The following is a 19,181-nucleotide window of genomic DNA, read 5'->3' as shown; positions in this document are numbered from 1 at the left end:
AAAGAGTTAAGCATGCCACCTTCCATGACACCTGCTTAAGAACTAAGGTCCCACAAGCTCTATATATCTATAAAAATGGCCAAAAATCTTACTAAAGAAAACCTAGAATTTTGTGTCCCAAGAACCTGGTGGTAGCTGTCAAAGTGGGGAATCCCAAAATATGACTAGACAGAAACATGGGTTGAACTAAGTTTGTGACTAAGGGTCCCACCAAACTGCTGCCAGCCCTCAGGGAAAATTACAACCTACAATGACAACGGGCTTTATGAGGAATGTTCAATCTGATAAGTTCATTTTAAGAAATGCACTTGAGGGGTGCCTGGGTGGCTCAGTAGGTTGAGCGTCCCACTCTTGATTTTGGCTCAGGTCATGATCTCACAGTTGTGAGATCAAGCCCTGTGTCAGTCTCTGCACTGGGCATAGAGCCTGCTTGGGATTCTCTAACTCTCTGTCCCTCTGCCTCTCCCCTGCCTTCTCTCTCTCTCTCAAAAAAAAAAAAAAAAAAAATATATATATATATATATATATATATATATATATATATATATAAAAGAAATGTGCTTGAAAGCAAGGGTTCCCGAATCAACAAACAGAATGGGATGGCTATTTTAATTGGCAAGCAGAAGGCTCCAAAGGGCTTCAAAATTCCTATGTAGCTTCATTAAAAGATTTCTTGCCAAAGGCTAATGAACCATTGAAGATATAAAACATCCCTAAAACAAAAGACCTAAACCACAAGACTCCTATGGCTCACCTTCACCCTCCTTTATGTGAGTACTCAATTCTAGTAATCTTCAGTCTGAATTGCCTTTATAAGACCATAAACAAAAGTCCACCAAGTTAGTGGCCTTATGGACATCCCCATATCCATCTTCAAAGGATGGCCCCTGTATGGGTCCCTCTCAGAGCTGATAGGACTCAGGGATTTTTCTGGCCTACTGCTATGTTATTCCCTTAAACATCCAAGGAAAAAATAAAATTAAAATCAATGAAATATTTTGCCCAATTCTGGTAAACTCTGCCGAGTTACATCCTCTATTTTTTTTAACTATTTTTAAAATTTTATTTGTTTTGAGAGAGAGAGAAAGCAAGTGGGGAGGGGCAGAGAGAGAGGGAGAGAGAGAATCCCAAGCAGTTCTATGCTGTTATCATGGAGCCCGACACTGGGTTTGATCTCATGACCTTCAAGATCATGACCTGAGCTGAGATCAAGAGCCCGAGGCTTAACCGACTGAACCACCCAGACGCCCCACATCCTCTACTTTAAACCCCACTCAGAGCCAACAGTTGAGGTCCTGGGAAAACTGGCAGAAGCCAGCTATGGGTGAGGATTTGTACCAGAATCAGCTGTCCTAGATCTGTCTGTAGTACCCAATAGGGAGAAACAAATAAAATTGCACATTGTCCTTTACCTTTCCAAATCCAGGGCACTGATTATTGATCTTTGTGAATGGCTCTGGATCTTGCGAAGATAATATCTTTTGCACCCTCTTTGAGGATGCCTCCTGGGTCCATGGGGTTGTTGAAGGCTGCCAGCAATATTTACTGCTTGTCCAAGCTGAAACCTGACAAGGTACTTAAAAGGACTTAATAACTCTATGATCAGAAATTTGGCCACATTAGAAGCTGACACTCAAAGCCCGATAGAAATCTTTTTAGGACTTTCCCCCTAAGTAAATAGAAAATAATGCAATTCAGTGGGTGAGTCAACTTATGACGTCATTTAGGCTACAAGGCAATTCTTGCGGGGAGTTGAGAGCAACTGTTTTTTCTTTTAGTTTTTTTTAAAAAGGTTTATTTATTATTTTGAGAGAGAGAGAGAATAGGGGAGGCGCAGGGAGAGAGAGGAAGAGAGAGAATCCCAAGCAGGCTCTGCACTGTCAGCACAGAGTCCAACGTGGGGCTTGAACTCACTAACCGAGAGCTGTCAGACACTTAACCGACTGAACCACCCAGGGGCCCCAAAAGCAACTGTTTTTACCTCACAGATCCTTGCAAAGCTGGAGATGCAGCTCCAGAGGCAGTTCAAAGCTCACCTATCCTTTTGTACCCATCCCCAAACCTCCCCTATTTATCTTAATAGGCTTGTAACTTGCATTCTTTCCCTGTGCCCTTAAGAGGTAAAGATCAAAGCACAAACTTTGGGAAGGTAGTTCTTATCAGAAGAAAAATAAACGGGGGAAATTCATTTGAAAGAGCTTTAGCCATCTGAGCAGGTGGCTTTGACTTATTCCATCTGCCAGAAAAACAACTGAGATCCAACTTCTTTTATAACCAGTAAAACAGAAGCTCGAAAATCTCTGTTTACGTCTGTCTGCATGTTTATGTGTGTCTCTATATGTGTGTTGTAGTGCGGTATTTTCTACCTCTAGATGATATTTTAAAGTTAATTTGTATTAGACTTGTCTTTTAATGATTTAAATACATAACCACTGACATAAACTTACTAGTCATAAAAAACTCTCAAAAATATAATATAAACTAATGCACAGGAATTTCAGGTTCACGTGATCTGGGAAAAATATTTGGTGTTAAGGCTAGTTTCAGTTTGTTGGTTTATTCAAAACAGGTATGTCTTTTGGTTATCAACATTAAATACAAAACTTTTATTGCACCTGAGTGTACTAACCAAATAACTTATTTCTTATAAGATCTTTCAGCAAGAAAAATAGTTGTGGGGGTAATGGCTGACTTTGTCTAATGGTTTTTTTTTTAATTTTTTTGATGTTTATTTTTGAGAAAGAGAGAGAGAGAGAGACAGAGTGCAAGTGGGGGAGGGGCAGAGAGAGAGAGAGAGAGAGAGAGAGAGAATCCGAAGCAGGCTCCAGGCTCTGAGCAAGCTGTCAGCACAGAGCCCGACATGGGGCTTGAATTCAAGAACTGTGAGATCATGACCTGAGCCAAAGTTGTAAACTCAACAGACTGAGGTGCCCCTGCAAATTTTTATTGTGAATGAATGTTGAATTCCATGACACTTTTGCATCTATGTATAGGACTTTGTGATTTTTTTCCCCTTGGATCTTTTAAGATGGGCGATTACATTAATTGGTTTTTTCCCAGGTGTTCTTTTTCTGAAATTCAGGTTTTTTGAAGCACAAGTTACCTATAGTAAAATACACCCCTTTTAGATATACAGTTTGTTGATTTTTGGCAAGTACATAATCACGTCACTATTAGAAAAATAGGGGTGCCTGGGTGGCTCGGTCAGTTAAGCCTCCAACTCTGTCTCAGCTCAGGTGATGATCTCGTGGTTCATGAGTTTGAGTGCTGCATCAGCTCTGTGTTGATAGCGTGGAGCCTGCTTGGAATTCTCTCACTCTCTTTCTCTCTCTGCTCCTACCCCACTCATGCTCTCTCTCTCTCAAAATAAACTTAAAAAAAAAAAAAGCTATAGAACATTCACATCACCATAAAAAGTTTTCTTGTGCTTCTTTACAGTCATGCCTTTCCTCCTACTACTCCCTACATGAGGGAGCAACTGATTTGACTTCTGTCCCTTACAGTTTTGCCTTTTCTTGTATACTATATTTAAAGGAACACACAAGGGGCACCTGGGTGGCTCAGCCAGTAGAGCATGCTACTGACTCTCGATCTTGGAATTGTAAGTTTAAGCCCCATGTTGGATGTAGAGATTAAAAATAAAATCATTTAAAAAAAAGATTTCCCTAGATAGAAGATTGTGTTGGTTGCAAATAAAGGTAGTTGTACTTCCTCCTTACCAATCTAGGTGTTTTTCTTTCTTTTTCTTGCCTTATAGCACAGACTAGCATCTTCACTAAAATAATGAATAGAAGCGAACATCCCTGCATTTTTCCTGATCTTAGAAGAAAAAACATTTCCACTTTTACCACCAAGTAGGATATTAACTGCAAAACCTACCACTAAATAGCCTACTGCCAACAGATGAAAAAGCACCATTGTATTTTTAGTTTGACGAAGAGTTTTAAACCAGGAATGGATACTGGATTTTGCAAATGCCTTTTTTGTGCCTTGACCTGAAAACCGTCAAAGCAGTAAGCTTAGACAATTGTACCAATGTCCTTTGTCACCTCCTGTCTTGTGTCTAGAAAATATTATTTCATATGTTTTGCCTGTGTTTGTTATTGTTGCTGGTTGTTTTTTTTTTTTTTCAGGCAGAAGGGTAAGTCCAGTCTTTTTTGCTGTGTCTTAGCCAGAAGCAGAAGTGCAGATTTTTACAGCACTGGATGCATTTCAATCCACTGAAGTTTTTACCCTTTTTGATCTTCAAATTGTTCCACTTTGTCCAGCAGAATCCCTGCAAGGTTGGCTCTTGTGTCCTTCTGATATGACCCAATAATCTCAGATAGCTTCCCTGCTTTCAGGCACCAAACTTCCCTTGGGTATTCCCTGCCTTGTCCTTGTAATCAGCTGTTTCTCTAAAGGAACCCTTTCCCATTAAATGCTAATTTAGAGACCATAATTTATTTTATTGCCATTGGATTGTTATTCTAGGCCTTGCAGTAGATAGAGATAGGAAAAAAAAATTGGGGGGAGGGGGGGGAGGGGAGGGCAGGGAAGAACCACAATGTGACTCTTGTTATTTTCTTTTTTTTTTTTTTCAACGTTTATTTATTTTTTTTGGGACAGAGAGAGACAGCATGAACGGGGGAGGGGCAGAGAGAGAGGGAGACACAGAATCGGAAACAGGCTCCAGGCTCCGAGCCATCAGCCCAGAGCCCAACGCGGGGCTCGAACTCACGGAGCGCGAGACGGTGACCTGGCTGAAGTCGGACACTCAACCAACTGCGCCACCCAGGCGCCCCCTGTTATTTTCAATTCATATGTTAGACAACAGGTTTTTCCACTTAACTTTTTTGAAATAATGTTTTTTAATTCTTTTTTTTAAATGTTTATTTTATTTTATTTTATTTTTTTAAAGAGAGAGAGAGAGAGAGAGAATCTTTTTTTTTTTTTTAATTTTTTTTTTCAACGTTTTTTAATTTATTTTTTGGGACAGAGAGAGACAGAGCATGAACAGGGGAGGGGCAGAGAGAGAGGGAGACACAGAATCGGAAACAGGCTCCAGGCTCCGAGCCATCAGCCCAGAGCCCGACGCGGGGCTCGAACTCACGGACCGCGAGATCGTGACCTGGCTGAAGTCGGACGCTTAACCGACTGCACCACCCAGGCGCCCCTAAATGTTTATTTATTTTGAGGGAGAGAAACAGAGTGTGAGCAGGGGAGGGGCAGAGAGAGAGAGGGAGGCACAAAATCCGAAGAAGCCTCCAGGCTCCGACTGTCAGCACAGAGCCCAATGTGGAGCTCGAACTTGCCAACTGCAAGATCATGACCTGAGCCAAAGTCAGACATTTAACTTACTGAGCCACCCAGGCGCCCTGGTGTTTTTTAAATTCTTAATTAGATTGTTGTGTGGCTGCAGGCCCCAGTCAGGATAGCGGAATGGGACCCACAGCCCTGCTCTCTGTCAGCCAGCTCAGGAAGTTTCTTCCTTCCCCACGCATCTAGCCTGTGTCCCAAGCCTCGGCACCAGCCTCTGCTCTGAGTAGAGATGTAGACCCAGGGTGCCAGGATGCTCTAGGTGGGGAGGAAAGCGGGGCTTGCACAAAGCCACTTTGTTCCCCAGGGTATGAGCCCCACTCACCAGCACTGCCCGAACCTTCGGGCCCAGTGAACTTTTGGTTTTTGGAGTCTGGGACCTGACACCTTGGGAGATAATGCTGGCTCAGCGTTGAGTGTCTTGGGGAGAGTGAAAACACCCACCAAAAGGAGGGCTTTTCTACCAGGACCCAAGGCACCAGTGGCCCAGACCACAGACCTCTGTTTAGAGAGACATTGGCCAAAGATAGAATCACCACTTTAGCTGTTGGCTGCTTAACTTCCAAACCGTCAAGTACATTTTTTGCCGTATCTCTTGGAGTAGTGTTACTGCCCACACACTTATCTACTGGTATTGACAAGGAGACTCAGAACTGAAATTCAGAAATCTACTTTACTGTATTTCATTTTCTATCATCATGTATTATGTGAGAACCTCTACTTTCATGATGTGGAAAGTGTTTGCCCGGGAGAGATACTTACCAGGTCTCTGCAAAGCTATATACAGGATTGTGAGTAAGGGCTGGATAAGGTATGCTGACGACTCTCCTGCAGAAGTCTGATACAGATTTTCCCCTTAATTGTAAATCTAAATTCCCTCTTGCAGGGAAGACATATTGTAGATCACTTTGCTTTTTCCAACAACACAAGTTATTTTTCATTTTGAAATTAAAACATTTTATAATATGATTGCATGGTGAAAGACAATGTAACAGACAAAATCTTAATTTTAAGACAACTATCCAACTATATTTCTGTTAAACTGAATATACAATTATTGTTCCCCAAGTGATCAACTTTTGTGTACAATTTCATGTTAACAAGACAGTGAAAAGACAACTTTGTGAGGATCTGATTACAAAAATAAATCAAATAATTTACATTTAAAAAAGAATATTGACTTAAATGAATATAGTTTAAGATTACTCTGTGGCTAGTTAGGAAGTCATATATCATGTTTCCATTTGTCTGGTAGTCTCTATTAAATATTTAACACATATATTTAAACATTTAAAAACATTTATGTCTGAAGTTAACTGGTATCTGTGTCATTCCCTTGAAAAAGACAAGAACCAGGGCACCTGGGTGGCTCAGTTGGTTAAGCATCCGACTTTGGCTCAGGTAATGATTTCACAGCTTGTGGGTTTGAGCCCCACATCGGGCTCTGTGCTGACAGCTCAGAGCCTGGAGCCTGCTTCAGATTCTGTGTCTCTCTCTCCCTGCCCCTCCTCCACTCACATTCTGTCTCTCTCTCTCAAAAATAAATATTTTAAAAAACTGAAAAAAAAATTTTTTAGGTTGTGAAATTTAGACATAACTTTTTTAAAATTCAAAAGTTTGTAAAATGGATTTTCACAGTTAAGAACAACAGACCCCAATAATTACACAGCAACAGCTAGCAGACAAGATGGGGTCCCTCATTTTCAGGGAAAAAAACTAGACTTTTAATCAGGCCGAATGATGAAGAGAAATAAAACCAGTGGGCACAGCCTGAGGTGACAAGGCTGTACAAAATTCAGCAATATTCGCAGGAAAGACCCCTGCCACGCATCTTATCATGTTCTTCAACGGGCTGCCACATCCTGAAGCTGCTCAGAAAAGCGAGTTGTATCCTGCTTGTCACTCTGTTCCTGAAGTGGCAGTTTGGGACCTGGGTCTGACCAGCCTTGATAAGGGCAGAGAACTTGGGAGAGTACTTTCAGTTTGTAGACCAAGACTGAGACTCCCGGGTTTGCAAACTGTATGGTAATAAAGCTACCCTCGCCTCTAACCAAATCTTTGCATTCCAGGAACCAAGAACAAGCAGCAGCGAGCGGCTAATTTTCCACATTTTTAAAATACATACCCACTTTTTCCCAAAAGGGTGCTAGAGAACACAAGAGGTTAGCGATGCAGAAAGATGTGGCTTCAGCCTTCGTAGGCTCCCAGAAAAACTATCTTCAGCCTTACGACTTTTGGTCCTTTCCGGACACCGTAGACCGGCAGGCTGCGATGACGTCTGGGAAATATAGTTCGAAAGGAAAGCACTGCGGTTAAGGCGAGGTACCCCTTTGCTCTCTCCTGCGCAGGCGCGATTGTGCACGGCGGCCTGGCGGCGGCGGCGAAAAATGTCCCCAGGCTAGGTATTCTGCTTGTCTCCAGTGCGGTCGGCCGCTTGGAGTCCCCGTCGCGGCGGGCTCAGGTAGTGGCTGCGGGTGAGAGCTGGCCCGGGGTGTACAGCTCTTGAGGCGGGGCCAGGGCTGAGGGCCGGCCGTGGCGGGAGTCCCAGAGGAGCCCCGGCTCCGGGAGTCTGAGCCGCGGCGGCCTCGGCAGGTGAACGCGGCCCGGAGAGGAGGCGTTGCCCGGGGAGGTCTCCACTCTCGTGTCTTCCCACCCCGGGAAATCGGAGCTGTCACTGCCTGAGCTGCAGCCTCGGGCAAAGCTCCTGGAGAAGTGGCCCCAGAACCGAGATTGCGGGAAGCTGTGCTCTGTTTCAGGGTCCGTGAACCCTGGGGCTGGTTTTGCTGGTAGCGCTGGCCTCGGTCTCCCCCGCCCCCATCTCACCCCGAGTTTAAACTTTATTTTGTGTTTATCAGTTTTTGCCATCTATGCTTGTTTGGCACTTTTCCCAGAGGGAATCCTCTGGTGATTTGACTGTTCCCTTTTTCGTTGTTGTTTAGATTAATTTTGACCTTTTGCTGAGTTCCTTCCCTTTTCTCTAAATTTTAAATTCATTTGTAGCTAGTGATGCTCTTTCTTTCGAGCCTTGTGGTGTTTTGGAGCCAGGAGAGGAAGGTGGATGGGTAATGTTTTCATTTATATTTGAGGAGGTTTGATAACTCTTCATAAAGGAAGCACAATTCCCAAGGAAGAGAAGAGAGGACTAATTTTTGCTTGGTTCTTCCTGAAAAGGACTCCAATTTCCTTCAAATGTTATGTGAAGAATTATTATAATTATCATATTATTGTACTTTGTTGTGCATGATGTATAGTTGTATGTTACATTAGATACAATATATTTATTATGATTACATTATTATAGTACAGCCCCAAAATATTTAAATGCAGATGTGGGGAATATTTATGTTATTTCTCATTAAATGAACATCTCAGGGAGCCCGGCATGACTGCCCTTTACTCTGTTCATGTGCTGGAAGTATGCTTGCTGCCTCTCCTGGTTTTGGTGGCCACGCTCACGGACCCTCTAACTCAGGAACGCTTGGGCTTACTTGTTCCCTCTGGCTTCTCTCTGTAGGGTGCTCGGTGTGTGGAGATTTCTAATTTAGTCAGGTGTAAGGAGGGTGGGAGTATAGACAGGATGGAGAGACCTCACTGTTTCTTTCTCCATTTCAGGTGCCTTCTCCAGGAGGGGCGGCAGGGAGGGAGAAATGGCCACAAGGTTGCTGCCAGCCCATGTTCAGGTGAGTGGAGGCTTTTTTCTTGAACTGCCTTCCTGGTTCAGAGGTCATGATCACACTTACGCCATTGTTGAGGTTTACAAGGCAGTGAAGCCCAGGGAGGGACCAGAGGGCCTGGTAGGGTGACTTTGGAAGGAAGGTGTTTTTCTAGTGTCAGCGCCAGTCTCATTGTGAGTTCCCCACTTAATCATTAAGTACTTGTTGATTAGGAATTGAATGGTGCCCCCAGTCCCAAGCCAATGACCCACACAGAACTTTGTGAGGGATCTAGGTATGTGTTTTCCCTATGAAGGGTGGAAATTTGGGGAAGACAGATAATTTTTGCAATAACATTAGGAATTCAAAGAGAAAATGCATGGGCTTTACCCTCCAGGCACTGAGGACCAATCAACTACAGCAGTCCTTGGTCCAGGTGATTTTGTAGGAAGTTCCAACAAAGAAGACCTCTGAATCAGCAGGTTGGTCAGGGATATGTTCTAGTACAGTTGACTCTTGAACAATGCAGGGGTTTAAGTGTTGCCTTGACCCAGCCCATCCTGGAGGGTCGCTGAAATTTCTTGGTCTTGTTTCAAGAAAGAATTCAAGGACAGATACACAGCACAGTTCATGAGTGACACAGCAGGAAAGTTTATTAAAGCAAAAAGTATATTCGCAAGATAAGAGCAGGAGAGCTCAAGAGGGAGCTTTGCATCCTGGGGTTTGGGTTTCTATCTTTTTTTTTTTTTTATCATTTATTCATTTTTAAGAGACAGAGCGTGAGTGGGGGAGGGGCAGAGAGTGATGGAGACACAGAATCTGAAGCAGGCTCCAGGCTCTGAGCTGTCAGCACAGAGCCTGACGCAGGGCTGGAACCCATGAGCGGTGAGATCATGACCTGAGCGAAGTCAGACACTTAACCTACTGAGCCACCCAGGCGCCCCTGGGTTTCTATCTTTATTTATAGTTGTTAACTAGGAATATTCTACTTGGGCCAGAAATGCAGGGTTTCAAGCTTTTTCTTCCTAATTTTCTTCCTAATTTGGCCATCCACATCTTGGGCCTGTCTGATTTGATCTGGCTTCTTGTGGAGTGCTGCCAGGACAGGCCTCTGACTTTCCTGATAGCTGGCAATGACTTCCTTGTTGCTGGCCTCCAGGTATCTGTTAGAACCTAACTAGCAGACTACTCTAACATAAGGGCTCAGGCTCTGACCCTTCCTGTACCCCCATTGCCACTACCCACCCCCTCCGAAATCTACATACAACTTTTAATTTAAGTTTTTCTTTAAATTCTAGTTAGTTAACCTATAGTGTAATATTGGTAGTACTACCTATAGTGTGGTATAGAGTAGAATTTAGTGATTCATCACTTACATATAACACCCAGTGTTCATCACAAGTTCCCTCCTATCACCTATGGCCTATCACCCATATAACCCATCCTCTGCCCACCTCCTCCATCAACCCTCAGTTTTTTCTCTGTAGTTAAAAGTCTCTTATGGTTTTCCTCCCTCTTTTTTCTCCCTTCCCCTATGTTCATCAGTTTTGTTTCTTAAATTCCACATGTGAGTGAAATCATGTTATTTGTCTTTCTCTGATTGACTTATTTCCCTTAGCATAATATACTCTAGTTCCATCCACATTGTTGCAAATGAGAAATCCACATACAACTTTTGACTCCTCCCCACATCTTAACTACTAATAGCCTACTGTTGGCTGGAAGCCTTACCAATAACGGTTGATTAGCACATATTTTGTATGGTGTATATATTATATGCTGTAGTCTTATAATAAAGTGAGTTAGAGAACTACTAAAGTAGTTAACATTAATAAATGTTATTAACACATTTATAAGGAAGAGAAAATACATTTACAATGCTGTATTGAAAAAAAATATATATATATATACGTGGACCTGCACAGTTCAAACCCAGGTTGTTCAAGGGTCAACTATATTGGGCGATTTGGGGCTTACAAGCAGGACTAGGCTCATATAGATGAGGAAAAGGAAAGAAAAACAGTAAAAGGAAAAGAAAGCACAACTAGGCAGTGGTCTTGGGGAACAGATTCAGGGAAATGAGCCTTCCTTCCACAGTGTTTTCTTCCCTTCTTTGCCCTTTTGTGGCACTTAGGGAAATAGCATTATAAAAACATAATCACCTCTTCACAAAGGCGGAAGAGAAAGAAAACACTTTTATTATTGAATAAGCATTTAGCCAGAATGTGATGTTCATCACAGACAATCCACCAAGGGGATTGCAAAGACAGAAGGCTCATTCATAGAGTTAAGTGGCTACAACCCAGTCTGGAAGTTCATCAGGTGACAAGTTAGACCCGCCTCCTCCCAGGAGACTGAGAGATCGGCACATTCAAGGAGATAGCTACCAGGTCCTTGAGGAAGCAGTCCTGAGTTGTGAGACTGGCAAGTGACTTATTTTTTAAAGTTTATTTATTTGAGAAGGAGAGAGAGTGAGTGAGGGAGGGGCAGAGAGGGGGAGAGAGTCCCAAGCAGGCTCTGGACTGAGAGTGCCCAACACCAGGCTTGAACTCATGAACCATGAGATCATGAGCTGTTGAAAAGACATTTAGTAGTGCCTCCATCCATAGTCCAGCATTTTCAGAGTTACAAAAGTGGAAACAACATAAGTAACCACTAGTAGATTAGTTAAGTAAATCGATCCATCTATACAAATAAAAGATATTGAGTATGGGGCGCCTGGGTGGCTCAGTTGGCTGAGCGTCCGACTTCAGCTCGGGTCATGATCTCGTAGTTTGTGAGTTCGAGCCACACATCGGGCTCTGTGCTGACAGCTCAGAGCCTGGAGCCTTCTTTGGATTCTGTGTCTCCCTCTCTCCATCCCTCACTAGTACTCTGTCTCTCTCTCTCAAAAATAAATAAAAGCATTAAAAAATTTAAAAAAAGATATTGAGTGGGATACAGTTATATCTATAATATTTTTATTTAAACCTAGAGCCATATTAGTAAGTAGAAAGTTCTGAGAGGCATATATACATATATACAGAGAGAAGTTAGCAAAGCTTGTGTGTGGTAGTAGAAAGTTAGATGAACATTTCTTTTCCTTTTACTTATTGATGTTTTCTAATTCACTTTTAAAAGATTTTTTTTAAAGTTTATTTTGAGAAAGAGAGTGAGTGGGGGAGGGGCAGAGAGAGAGGGAGAGACAATCCCAAGTAGGCACCACGCTGTCAGCCCAGAACCCATCACGGAGCTTGAACCCTTGAACCGTGAGATCATGACCTGAGCCAGAACCAAGAGTCGGAAGCTTAACCGACTGAGCCACCCAGGAACCCCCCCGCAAAAAGATTTTTTAATAGGAAAAGAAAGGGGTTTAAGAGAGGTGACTTGTGATACAGGTCAGCAAGAGAAAGGTAGAACAAAGGCTTCTGGGGCAGAGAGGGAGTGTTCTACCCACAGCCTTCTCACCTGGCTCTTATTGCAAGGTCCTGTAGTCCCCCATCCTGGGTCCTCTCCTGGAAAAGCTGTGCCTGTAATGTCTGTGCCAGGACACAGAGAAGGCCTGAGGTGATGACAGAATCCAGGCTCACCTGTTCCTCCCTGAGTGAGTTGCTGGAGCTTCCTTCTAAAGCCCGACTCTCAGGTCTGAGCTATAAAATGGGCTTTTCAGGGGCGCCTGGGTGGCGCAGTCGGTTAAGCGTCCGACTTCAGCCAGGTCACGATCTCGCGGTCCGTGAGTTCGAGCCCCGCGTCAGGCTCTGGGCTGATGGCTCGGAGCCTGGAGCCTGTTTCCGATTCTGTGTCTCCCTCTCTCTGCCCCTCCCCCGTTCATGCTCTGTCTCTCTCTGTCCCAAAAAAAAAATAAATAAATAAATAAACGTTAAAATGGGCTTTTCATGTATCTATGATTGTGCATTTCCACATCTCAAGTTCTGTGTTTCTATTGTTGTGATTTTGTAGAATGATTTCAAGTGCTTCTCTCGTTCGGCCACTGTGCCTCATCTTCCCGGGGGCACAGTGCTTCCTTCACAGAAGGTATGTGATAGACATGTGCTTCGTCACTGAGAGGTGGTTGAGAAGTATTCGGCTCAAGATGCTCAGAACCCTGCATGGTGATCTTGCTGCTCAGTCATCCCGTTGGGGTGATGGTCCCAGGTGAGCAGGAGTGGGTTTGCCATTACAGGAGTCTGTGACGTTCAGGGACGTGGCCGTGTTCTTCAGCCAGGACGAGTGGCTGCGCCTGGACTCTGCACAGAGAACCCTGTACCGGGAGGTGATGCTGGAGAACTACGGCACCCTGGTCTCGCTGGGTAAGGACTTGCCCTCGTGATGTAGAATCTTCCAGGGGAGCGTGTTGGTGCCCTCTCCAAGGAGGACACTTGGAGGGTGTGACCAGGTTCAGCCCGCAGTTGCTGTCCCTTCCCACTGCCAAGAAAGGTGTTGGTTTGGTAGAATAGATCACGGGCATTCTTTTTATGCTTTTGCGGGTCTTGTGCCCCAGACTCTGTCCCCCTGGGTCTCACAGGAGGTTCCAGTGTAGAAGAGTGCATGGCCAGCGCCCTGCTATTCTTCCTGAGACCATCTCCCGGCTGTCCTCTGTGGCAGGAATTTAAGGCCCTCTCAGAACAGCTGTCCCTCTGCCCTGGAGCCCGTGCAGCTGAATGTGGGTGCCAGGATGGCTGCTTATGTCTGCACCACAGACTCATTCTCTTCTCCTTGCTCACGAACAGGAATTCTCTTTTCCAAACCAAAGGTTATCTTCCAGTTACAGCAAGGGGAAGACCCCTGGATGGTGGAAAATGGAGTTTCTCAAGACCCACGTGTAGGTGAGTGACTGTGACTGGGAGATGGGCATAGCACTTTCTCACTGCCTGGGTGCTGCTGATCAGGGCGGAGCCCGTGCTCAAGAGACACTGACCAGGGCCCTCCTACGTGTGCCAGGCCAGGTGGGACATGCTGGGAAGGGCATGTCCTCTGTCTCTCTACCTTGTTGAGTCCTTGATTTGGAGGTTTGGAGGGAGAGCTGAAATCTCCCAAGGAGGGCCCCACTTGTCTCAGATGTCATTTGTAATTAAAAAAAATTTTTTTAAATTTTATTCATTTTTTTGAGAGAGAGACCAACAGAGTGCGAGCAGGGGAGGGGCTGAGCCACCCAGGCACCCCTGTCCTTTGTAATTTGAATGCAGAATATGTGACAACACAGTATATCCTGCGTAAAGGTTTGTGAGTCATGTCTTCCCCAGTTTTTCTTGCTTTTACTGGACTATTTTCCCTTTCTTTCTTTCTTTCTTTCTTTCTTTCTTTCTTTCTTTCTCTCACTGTCTCTCTCTTTCTTTCTTTCTTATGTTTATTTACTTATTTTTGAGAGAGAGAAAGAACACAAGCAGGGAAGGGGCAGAGAGAGAGGGAGACACAATCCAAAGCAGGCTCCAAGCTGTCAGCACAGAGCTGGACACGGGGCTTGAACCCACAAACTGTGAGATCATGACCTGAACTGAAGTAGAACTCTTAACTGACTGAACCACCCAGGCACCCCTGGACTGATGATTTTCTTTTCTTTTTTTTTTTGAGAGAGAGAGAACGTGCGTGCGTGAGCGGGGAGGGGCAGAGAGGGGGGTGGATAGAGAATCTGAAGCAGGCTCCAGGCTCTGAGCTGTCAGCATAGAGCCTGATGCGGGGCTTGAACTCACAAACTGTGAGATCATGACGTGAGCCGAAGTTGGACGTTCAACCGACTGAGCCACCCAGGCGCCCCTGGACTGATTATTTTCTTATATTATCTTCTCTTTGTGTTTGAACAAACCTTCTATTGCTACAATATATCCCTCATTGTTCTATCTTGCATTTTTGTTTGATGTTATTGGTCTGCAACTTACTATATATGGTTCAGCTAAAAAGGAAAAGCAGATGTATGTGTATTTATATACTACATGAGAGAGAGAAAGCAGGGTAGCAAAATGGCGATAAATCAAATATAGGCAGAAGGTTTGCAGATACTCACTATGGCATTCTCCTAAATCTTTTGTGGGAAAATATTCAAAATACGATGTTTCAGCCCTGGTTGCTAGGATATACCTCTCAGTCTCTAAAACTCCTGCGGGTTGCTGGGTCAGTAAACTCTTACTTGCTTTTCTGCTTTGTCTTTGTTTTTGTTATTGTTGTTGTTATGAGATGGTGTTTTGTTTTGTTTTGTTTGGTCTTTGTTTGCTTTTGTTCTGTTTTGTCTTTGATTCTAGCACCAGAGGGTGGGTCTCTCCTGTGCTCTGCTATTTATCCAGGATTTATTTCTGTCAGTGGCCGGATGCAGGTCCTGTGTCAGCTCAGTCTCATGTTTCCATTCATGAGCCTGGTCTTCAGATTTTCCCCTTCGGTTTGACTAGCCTATTTTCTTGAATAATGTTTTTAGAAAGGTTCGTGCGTGCTATATTTGTGTATATCTAAAATAAATCCTCTTATCTCTCCTGTGAGAATTATAGATCTGGAATTCTGGCATCAATTTTTTTTCTTCACACTTTGCTCTAGTGTAGAGCATTGAGTGTTATTGATAAAAATCCTCCATTAGTTTGATTCTTTTCCCCCAATATTCTGTGTAAAAAACCGTTTTTTTCCCTGTTTTGGGGTCTTCTGTCTAGAATATTATGGGATAGTCTCCTTATTTTTGGAATTTATAAGACTGATTAGGTTGTATGAAGGAGTTTTGTTTTAATATTGTTATTTGGCTTCACAGGGCCCTTAGCTTTGAAGAGCCAAGGCTACCCCGCTCCCCACCCCCCTACTTCAGGGATTTTTTTTTTCTACTCCACACTAACATGTATTCTGCCACCTTTCACCAACAATTCAAGGAAGCTAACTGTAAGAATAATGATAAAATAGAAGTTCAGTCAGAACCTTAGAAAATAAATATGTTTGTGGTCAGGACAAGAATGGTAGCCATGGAATGGTAGCCATGGGTGAGTTTCAAATTTGTCTCTGAGCTTTCTGGTTGGTAAAGAAATCATTAGTATCAAATTGACTGTGTTTGTCTTTTGCAAGCATTAAAAAATTAGCTACTTTTAATTCATACAAGGTATACATGGTAATGTAAAAAAGAGGAGGAAAAAAAAAGGTGTTTGCCCTGAAATTTTGCCAGCCAACCATGATAAACTTTTGTTGGTGTTTTACTGTTTATCCTTTCAGGTTGTGAATATTTGTTTGAGTGTATTTGTGCGTGAGGGAGAGAGAGACACAGAGAAAAAGAAAGAAACAGATTATACATATTCTCGGGGCACCTGGGTGGCTCAGTCAGTTAAGCATATGACTTTGGCTCGGGTCATGATCTCACAGTTCGTGGGTTTGAGTCCTGCGTCTGGCTCTGTGCTGACAGCTCAGAGCCTGGAGCCTGCTTCGGATTCTTTGTCTCCCTCTCTCTCTGCCCCTCCCTGCCTTGCACTCTGTCTCTCTCTGTCTCTCTCTCAAAAATAAACATTAAAAAAAAAATTAAAAAAAAAGATTACATGTATTCTCAAACTGTTTTAAATTGGGAATATCCTGGGGCGCCTGGGTGGCGCAGTCGGCTAAGCGTCTCTCTTCAGCCAGGTCAAGATCTCGCGGTCCGTGAGTTCGAGCCCCGCGTCGGGCTCTGGGCTGATGGCTCAGAACCTGGAGCCTGTTTCCGATTCTGTGTCTCCCTCTCTCTGCCCCTCCCCCGTTCATGCTCTCTCTCTCTGTCCCAAAAATAAATAAATGTTGAAAAAAAAAATTAAAAAAAAAAAAAATTGGGAATATCCTTCACTTATTCAGCCCTCATTAATTAGGGGCCCACCTGTTTGAAAGAACTCTGTTGTATTGGTAAGCCATATTTTATTAAATAATCTTTTGGAAATTTTAGTTTCTAGGTTTTTTTCTGTTATGAAGATTGCTTTTATGGCTATAAAATACCAAGGTTTAAAATGAGAAACAGAGAAATTGTCTAGAGGATAAATAATTACAGCACAAAGGCATGAGTATTACTGTTAAAAGGGCAAGGAATGTGAATTGAAAATTCACCCAGGATTCTTTGAAAAACTGTTCAATTTTATTATAATCAATGAAATACAAACTAAAGCAACGAGATACCATTTTCCCCCTTATTATATTACCCCAGATTAAGAAATACATATCCAGGGGCGCCTGGGTGGCGCAGTCGGTTAGGCGTCCGACTTCAGCCAGGTCACGATCTCGCGGTCCGTGAGTTCGAGCCCCGCATCGGGCTCTGTGCTGACCGCTCAGAGCCTGGAGCCTGTTTCGGATTCTGTCTCCCTCTCTCTCTGACCCTCCCCCATTCATGCTCTGTCTCTCTCTGTCTCAAAAATAAATAAACGTTGAAAAAAAAAATAAATAAAAAAAGAAATACATATCCAGTGTTTTCCTACTGCTCTGAGTGATACTGGAGTCTTTAATGGGATTTAAATTTAAAATTAAAATAAAAAAAAAATTAAAAAGTTAAGTTAAAAAAATTTGAAAACATGATGCTATCAACTTTCATTTGTTGACATGGAGAGAAGCCCACAAATTTTTTTTATTTAATTTTTTTAATGTTTATTTATTTTTGAGAGAGAGAGCATGAGCGGGGGAGGGGTAGAGAGAGAGGGAGACACAGAATCTGAAGCAGGCTCCAGGCTCTGAGCTGTCAGCACAAAGCCGATGCAGGGCTCGAACCCATGAACTGTGAGATCATGACCTGGGCCAAAGTCAGCTGCTTGACTGACTGAGCCACCCAGGTGTCCCCACAAATTTTTTTTAAGTGAGGAGGGGGTAGGAAGCAATGTAGTTTCAACCATTTTTTATTTTTTAAGTAAAAGTGTTTTCTCATATCCCCCCAAATTCTGGTGAGCAAAATTCCATATCTAGCAGTGATTATATTTGTATGTTGTGTTTATGGGTGAACTCTATTTTTGTATTTATAGTTTTCTGTGTTTTCTTCAATTTTCTTACAATGATTATGTATCTTCTTTTTAGTTAAGAAAATAAAAGCTCTTTCATAAAATACAATTCATTCTTTTTGAAGCAATGATTCCACTGTATCCTAAGTGATCAAAAAGTGGACTGAAAATTATTCTCAAGCATGTACTCCTCTTCCAGTATGCCCCATATCGTTATACGGCACCAGTCTCCATTGAGCTGCCCAGGCCAGGAGCTAGACGTCATCCTTGAGTCCTCTCTTTCACTTACTCTGTACATCCTATTTATAGGTTGAAGACACTTGTCATCTCTGCCTTCGGAACATCACAAATGTGCCCACCTCCCCCCACTGTGCCAGTGCACATCCATCCAGTCTCCTAAGTGAACTGCTCTGCATCTGCCCTTGTTTCTCCTGACCCCCAATTACAATCCATTTGTCACACAACCATCGAGGTCCTTTTTATTTAAAAAAAGAAAAAAAAAATTTTTAATGTTTATTTATTTTTGAGAGAGACAGAGTATGAACAGGATGGTGGCAGAGAGAGAGGGAGGCACAGAATCCAAAGCAGGCTCCAGGCTCTGGCTGTCAGCACAGAGCCTGACTCAGGGCTCGAACCCAGGAACCTTGAGATCTGACCTGAGCCAAAGTCAGACCCTTAACCGACTGAGCCACTCAGGCACCCTGTATTCCTTTTTAAACAAAACTGCCACATCCCCCAACCCCCAGCGATCCTCAGAAGAAATTTCACATGTGTTCGTATATCTTACAAGACCCACGTGGTATGGCTCCTGCCTACCTCTTTCCTCACCTCGTTACACTGTCTTCTTGTTCCCTTTTGCTTAGGCCACACTGGACTTCTCGAGGCTCCTCCAACACTCAGAGCTTACGCTCGCCTTAGGGCTTTGGGCTAGCTGTTCTTCCTGACTAGAATCATCTTTATACCCACATTTTTACATGGCCAGCTCTTATCATTTAGATCTCTTTTTTTCAATGTTTATTTATTTTGAGAGAGAGTGTGAGCAGGGGAGGGACAGAGAGGGAAAGAGAGAATCCCAAGCAGGCTCCACGCTGTCAGCACAGAGCCTGACACGAGGCTCGATCTCACGAACCGTGAGATCATGACCTGAGCCGAAATCAAGTCAGATACTTAACTGACTGAGCCACCCAGGCGCCCCTAGATATCATCTTTAGTTTTACTTCTTGTCATACAGCTTATTTGCTCTTACTTCACATCACCTTGTTTTTGTTTGTTTTCTTAGTTCTCATCATCCCTAGTTTATTTGATCAGTTGGTCATTGTCAATATCCCGCTGCTAGAATGTACACCTTGTG

General features: G+C 43.4%; 1 protein-coding gene and 1 pseudogene across 1 annotated transcript; both read left to right on the top strand.

The window, feature by feature from the left end:
- The first annotated feature begins 1,513 nt into the window (after positions 1-1,513).
- On the top strand, positions 1,514-6,097 carry LOC124509348 (transmembrane protein 243-like; annotated as a pseudogene).
- Positions 6,098-7,664: 1,567 nt separating this feature from the next.
- LOC124514788 (zinc finger protein 879-like) lies at positions 7,665-18,361 on the top strand. Its single transcript, XM_047083073.1, has 6 exons — positions 7,665-7,759; positions 8,911-8,978; positions 12,891-12,965; positions 13,114-13,240; positions 13,661-13,756; positions 18,140-18,361. Exons 2-6 carry the CDS (start codon positions 8,946-8,948, stop codon positions 18,142-18,144), a joined length of 336 nt encoding a protein of 111 aa, XP_046939029.1. The 5' UTR covers positions 7,665-7,759; positions 8,911-8,945; the 3' UTR covers positions 18,145-18,361.
- The last annotated feature ends 820 nt before the right edge of the window (positions 18,362-19,181 follow it).

This window comes from Lynx rufus, unplaced genomic scaffold (assembly GCF_022079265.1).
Source record: "Lynx rufus isolate CCGP_SWC_20201006 ecotype Redwood Valley unplaced genomic scaffold, mLynRuf1.p SCAF_1, whole genome shotgun sequence".
NCBI lineage: Eukaryota > Metazoa > Chordata > Mammalia > Carnivora > Felidae > Lynx > Lynx rufus.
The sequence above is the reverse complement of the archived record's forward strand: the minus strand, read 5'-3'. Positions and strand labels throughout refer to the sequence as shown.